Raw genomic sequence first — 6,492 nt, 5'->3', positions numbered from 1 at the left:
TCATCTTTTCCACTATTGCTTCAAGCAATGGACGACATGAAACAACCCATAAACATGATGTTTGTGGCTTGGTTTTCAAGAGTAAATGATGTTGTATATTTTTGAACAACCTTGTCGATTTGTAATTTCCTGGAATATCAAAAAGAAAAAAAATCATTTACGATCATTTGTCGCTGTTACTGAAGTCTTCATCTTTTTTCTTTCTGAAATATTAACTAAATGTGATTTTTTAAGAACCACAAGAAACCGAATCATTTGTGTTTTAGAAATCTTTCCGGTTTATTCTTCATTGGTGTTGCTATAACTCAATCCCGCTCTGTTATCATACTAAACTATAAGTTTTGTTCTTACTATCTATATCTTTCTCAAAAAAGGTAAACAGATGTAGTCAAATATCTTTTTACTCCTCTCTTTAAAAGTTTAGTTATATGTATTTGCCGAACATCAATAAACAAATAAAATTTTGCACTATGTATTTTCTAATTTGTGAAGTGAAAAATGTAATGTATTAAGTGATACGTTCCCTTCATGTGTTAGAACTATACATAATTTGTCATATATAGTACATTTTACTATTGACTTTGTAAATGCACACACATGTAAAAGGTAGATCCTCAATTCTAGTTTTAAAAAGGTTAAGGTCCATAGCTATTGCCCCAAGCAACCACTACCTCAAATTATTTTGGATGTAATAGCCTTTAAGTCATATTATTTTAAGCCATATTGTTTTGAATCTAACAGTCATATTCTAATGACATTATACTGTTTTTTCACCTATTAGACTAAATTATTTTGGACAAAACAACCATCTTAATATAAGGACCATACTTGAGCAAAAAAATATAGTTTCCTGGTACCAACTAATTCAAGCATTTCCTCAACAGAAAAAAACTAATTCAAGCATTTTCCACATGCAGCGGACGTGTAAAACATAATTGTATGAATCATATTCAATAATGCACAGAGCAAATCAGTGTGAAATATATACATACATGAAATTGACAAAACTGTAACTATATAGACCATATTAACCAAAAAGATATAATTTTCTGTTACCAACAAAAATAAATTTGGTAAATGCATTTTTCTATATGCACAGGACAAGTAAATTATTTTCGATTGAGGGAAAAGAAATTCAAAAGGTGAAAGATAAAGTGAGATAAAGTGACAAGTAAAACATGTAAGGGAACCCCTCGCCGAAACATAAATGGTTAAAGAGGGACAAATTTTAGGAGGCAAATCAAACTCTGGACACAATTGACACCAAATCGAACTCCCACGCAAAATTGAGAGTCAAATAGGTCAGATGTGTTAAATTTGTAGTCATCCAACTCAAAACCAATTGGCTATGAGTGGAGAGGACCTATACTTTATATTCTTGATTGCTAGTTACTCATTCTCCTGTGAAACTATTCTCACAAGATGATCACACAGTGAGAGAGACCAAATCATATTAACTCTTTTTCAAATATTAACTAAAAAACTCCTTTAAAAAAAAATACTAACTAGAAGTGATTATTTTAACAACTACCCGAATCTTTGGTGTTTGATGAATCTTCATCTCCCCGTTTAATCTTCAACCATACTATATCCATTATTGGTATGAAGTCAAGATCTCCTAAATTATATGAGGAGAGAAGAATAGGGCAAAAAAGAAGGGATCGTTACTGTCCCGTTTTCCAAAGCTGATGTTGATGTGTCAATAGGGAGTAATATTGATATTCTGTATCCCCGCCTACCAACTAAATACATAGTCATCTAATAGCCGTTGATCATCTTATTCTACTTCTAAAACTACTTGAAAATTAGGATATTTTGCTTGAATGGCTTCCTTCTTGCTGACAGTATTTAGTTGGGTCCACTTTCCTACTCTTAAGTAATTAGGCATTTGGTACATCCTGGTGAAGATAGCATGGGGTATTTGCCACGTCGTCGACCTTGATTGCAATGGCCGGACGGCTTGCTTCCCTGCGATCTCAAATTCTAATTAGGGACTGCCAACTATTCTCACAACTAAGGTGGGACTAACTCTTACATGTCTCACATTGATCGAAACTCTAGACGAATTCATATATATTATTTTTTATCGAAATAAACTAACAAAGTAGTAGGTCACAGTAGTAGGTCAGGGTAAATAGAACAAAAGGTTCAAAAGTCACTTGATTTGTGATCAAATTTGAACTTTAAGATCTTGTGAAGAGTATTTTCATCAAAACAAAAAAAGATCTTGTGTAGAGTTCAAATTGTTTGGAGATAGGTAAAAGAAAGGTTTTTTTTTCTAACATGATATACATAAATTTTTTTCACTTTTAATGAGTTGAAATTTAATCACCTATAGTGACTACATTGATTCCAATGTTTGCTATTTATAACAAAAAGCTATTTATCTCTTAACCTTGATGTTTCTTCTTTCAACAAAAAGAACTAAAAGAAATCTAGAAAATTACGTAAAATCTAATATATCACATAACACACAAATTAGAAGCATCAAGTCAACATAATTGACAATGAGTTGATAGGACCTAGTGATTATATTCTTTTGTTGCTAGATCGTCATTTTCCTTGCGACTAGTCTCACACATCTCCTCACGTGTTTGGCATTTTTTTTGGTGAAACTAAATACCATAAATAAGAAGATCTTACTGGGTTTAGCAATACAACCCTCTAACTAACCAAAGGTTAAAAGGTTAAATAAGGAGATCGTTAACATTAGGGAGTGAACGGGCAATAATAAAGCGAATTGGACCTAGCTCTAGTACAAAGTTAGGTTTGTTATCAAACACCTCAAAGCCAATCGTCAATAAGTGGAGAGAACCTAAACATTATATTTTTGGTTGTTTTATCGTCACTCTGTCATATAAATTATTCTTACCGTTATACCTATTAAACCTACTACTAATACTATGTTTAGCTTTTTGAATCCAACTCCATACCACCTTATAAGTAAGTAAATTTAGATTTTTTTAGATGGAAAATAAATTTAGATCCTACTCCTCACAAAGTGTAACCAGGAACGGAGGAACCCACTTGGAATAGGTAAAATTGTTTCTACCCCTTAATGGTTACTTAAATATAGGATAGGTGGAATCCATGATCATCATGTGAGGTCTTGTTCTTGCTGGCTCAAAAGTGCACATGAAGTTTTAATTAAAAAATTAGGTTATAGTTTATCACATAAAGTAGGAATGGTTTTGTCAGGGTTTCAGTTTTTCGGGTTTTGAGGACCAGGTAATAAATAATGAAATATGGCTTGCTTTCCTTTTTTTTGTTAAGAAATATGGCTTGCTTTCCTAGGTTAGGGTTTTGAGTGAGGTCACAAATGCTTTTTGGGGAAGACCAAGGGCAATTTGGGTTGTTATATAAAAAACAGTGCAACTTTTTTTTGGTTGAAATAAAAAAGAGTGCAATTTGGTTACCACCTCTGGATTAGAGCTATAAATACAAGGGTTAATTCCATTTTGGCCCCTAAAGATGACCAACTTACCAAAATAGCTCTCTAAAGATGACCAACTTCCAATATGGTCTCCTTTTTCATCTTTCCGTCATTTTCACCGTTAAGCTTTAGTGAGCTGGCAATTTACTGCCAGAAATGCCCCTGCTCGTATCTTCCCATATCTTTGACGAGACACAAAAAATCTTTATAGTCCCAAGGTGGTCAAATCAATTAAAACAAAATTTACTTTTCAATTTCTTTATTTTATTTACTCCCTATTTTATATTTCTCTCTACCCACTAACTTCAAAGCCGTGATCTCTTATCTTCTTCTTAAACTATTTCTCTCTCTAAAACTGGAGTAGTCCATCATGATATAGTAAGAGCATACCAAGTTGGAAATCATATGGGTCTCCAGAATCAAGACTAGTAGGAGTAGTACATGATGAGTAATCTCCTATCTCGACTTGTTGTTGCTTCCTACATGCATAATAGATGAAGATTAGAACTTTTACATGTCAAAGCTTAGAGAGACTAACGAGAGTGTGTGTGATTGATTACTTGTCTGGGAGTTTGCCCTTCTCCTTGTAGGGCTTGACAAGAACCCTAGCATCACAAACAAAGTGAGGATTACCCTTAGTTAAGATTAGCTTCACTGGCTCTGGATAGATGAAAGTCACAAACCCAAACATTCTTTTTTGTTGATATGGAATTCTCACATCTTGAACTGGTCCATAAATACTTCACACCAACGACAAAAAAAACACAAACTTTTGTATCAATATTCATGAACAAGATAAAAAAGATTCAAAACCCAAGATTTGAATTCAACAAACCTGAGGTAATTAGAGACATCTTCTTCTCTGAAAGTACTATCAGTAGGGAAAGTTAAGTAAATTTGTCTTGATCCTGGATTCCTCATCATACCTCCAACTCTACTAAATTTGTTATGAACATCTTCTCCTCCTCCTAACATCAAAGCAGCAGCTGCTGCTACAGCAACTCTGTAAAATCAAACATACCCATATCTTAAAAGCAAACAAAATCAATCAAACAAATGAGAAAATGAAGAAAAATGATTGAAATTTGAAATGGGTGTACCTTTGATTTTCATTTTGTTGTTGTTGAAGCAAGAAATTCATACATTTTCCAGCTGAAGTAGGAGAACCAGAGTAAGGAAAAGCAGTAGCTGAAGCCATGAGCTGTGATCTCAATTGTTGTTGGGTTTTCGATGATCGAAGTAGAAACTCTTGTTCCATCGAATCAAGCTTGTAATTGTTGTTACTATTAGGTGATCCAACAACCATACCACCACCAATGGTGGAATCGAAATCATGAAGGAATCTGCAAGTGATGATGGCAAGGAAACAGTTAAAAGAAAGTTTTAGAGAGAGAAATAGTTTAAGAAGAAGATAAGAGATCGACGACTTTGAAGTTAGTGGGTAGAGAGAATTAGAGAAATATAAAATAAGGAGTAAATAAAATAAAGAAATTGAAAAGTAAATTTTGTTTTAATTGATTTGACCACCTTGGGACTATAAAGATTTTTTGTGTCTCATCAAAGATATGGGAAGATACGGGCAAGGGCATTTCTGGCAGTAAATTGCCAGCTCACTAACGCCTAACGGTGAAAATGACGAAAAGATGAAAAAGGGGGCCATATTGAAAGCTGGTCATCTTTAGGGGGCCATTTTGATCAGTTGGTCATCTTTAGGGGGCCAAAATGGAATTAACCCATAGTTGAAAAGATAACTACGTATGTCTCTTGACTCTCGTTACATTTCAACAAAACCCTAAATTTCCATTGGGTTTCCAAAGGTAACCAGGTATGTTTCTTTTCAACAAGAAAAAGATAACTAGGTATGTCTCTTATTACATTTCAACATAAAAAATGCTTTAGAGCAATGGAGGCTTGCAAATGGGATATTTCTATTTTATTTTTGGAGTTTTTAAAATTTTGAGAGTCCTCAATTAGAAGCTCCCAAATCCATATTTAATTTGTTTATTGTGTTGTGATTGCGTGTATATGAGATTTAGTTTTAGTTTTGGACTAAATAATTGTTGACTTCAAACATAAACGTGTCAATAGCTTATTCCTATAAAAAAATACAATTAAATGATAAAAAGTAGCAAATGAAATATGAAGAACTAAAAAGTAAGAACAAATCAAACATAAAATAGAACAGGGTGGTAGATAGCTCACATAGCCTCGAGACAATGAGCCAGCCCCAACCAATGGATTTGGTCTCATGACTCTTTTTCTTGGACAAAGTAAATTAGCATTATTGGCTAGTCTTTCAGGTGCATGAAACTGGCTGCCAGTGCCCTAGCAAAGATAATATAAGCTTCTTCGGTTTTGAAGTAATACTATCTATAACAAAAAGAGGTTTTGAAGTAATACTAAATTAATTAGAAGTCATTTGTTTAACAAAAAGTATACTCATCCCGCCTCTTGGGACTCCTACTTGAACCGCTTGTGAGAGAAACAAGGGTTTCTATCTCCTGTCACATGTTCAGTCACGTGGAGAGAGAAACTCTTATTTCTCTCACATTTAGTTCAAGTGAGAGTCCCAAAAGGCGGGTTGTGTAGCCTTGTTATTTGTTTAAGGCTGAAAGATTTTGTGGGGACAAAGACATCTTTCGAGATATTTAATATATAAAGTTTATAAACAAGTAATATTCCCTTTTTCTTACTTTTTGATTTGTCTTTATTTTTTTGAGGGTCCGCGGGGATATAGACCAAAATAATAATAAAAAAAGGTTTAGGGTCCAATCTTGTTAAAACATGGATATTTAGTCCTTTTACACATTGGACAAAAAAACCTTATAAATCATATAAGATTTACGTTTGTGTCCCTGAAACTAAAAAAGCCGGAAATCTAAATGTTGCCTGTGCGAGAATATTGTGTAACGGACAAAATCCGTGATTTATGGGTTATTAATAGGAGATTCAGATTTTTACCTACCCAACTTTCTCTCTCTTCTTTTAACGTTTTAGGTAAAAACCCTTTTTTACCTAAAACGAAACGGTGAAAAACCCTAAAGAAATCTCTGAATCGC

General features: G+C 33.6%; 1 protein-coding gene across 1 annotated transcript; it reads right to left on the bottom strand.

Moving 5' to 3' along the window:
* Positions 1 to 3,782: 3,782 nt before the first annotated feature.
* Positions 3,783 to 4,739, bottom strand: LOC147557471 (zinc finger CCCH domain-containing protein 53-like). Its single transcript, XM_086658868.1, has 4 exons — positions 4,534 to 4,739; positions 4,269 to 4,436; positions 3,994 to 4,173; positions 3,783 to 3,912 (listed from the first exon to the last, which is right to left on the bottom strand). Exons 1-4 carry the CDS (start codon positions 4,737 to 4,739, stop codon positions 3,783 to 3,785), a joined length of 684 nt encoding a protein of 227 aa, XP_086514994.1.
* Between the last annotated feature and the right edge of the window lie 1,753 nt (positions 4,740 to 6,492).

The sequence above is a fragment of the Eschscholzia californica genome, unplaced genomic scaffold (genome assembly GCF_041429995.1).
Source record: "Eschscholzia californica isolate CP2 unplaced genomic scaffold, dmEscCali1.0.p SCAF_2, whole genome shotgun sequence".
Taxonomy (NCBI): Eukaryota; Viridiplantae; Streptophyta; class Magnoliopsida; order Ranunculales; family Papaveraceae; genus Eschscholzia; species Eschscholzia californica.
This window is presented reverse-complemented; position numbering and strand designations above follow the sequence as displayed.

Excerpts from the sequence above, each read along its gene's own strand:
- LOC147557471 (XM_086658868.1), bottom strand. The coding sequence starts at position 4,739 with ATGGTTGTTGGATCACCTAATAGTAACAACAATTACAAGCTTGATTCG. Across the intron at positions 4,174-4,268 it reads GATGTCTCTAATTACCTCAG|TATTTATGGACCAGTTCAAG; the intron begins GTTTGTTGAATT and ends GTTGGTGTGAAG. Across the intron at positions 3,913-3,993 it reads AAGGGCAAACTCCCAGACAA|GAAGCAACAACAAGTCGAGA; the intron begins GTAATCAATCAC and ends TTATGCATGTAG.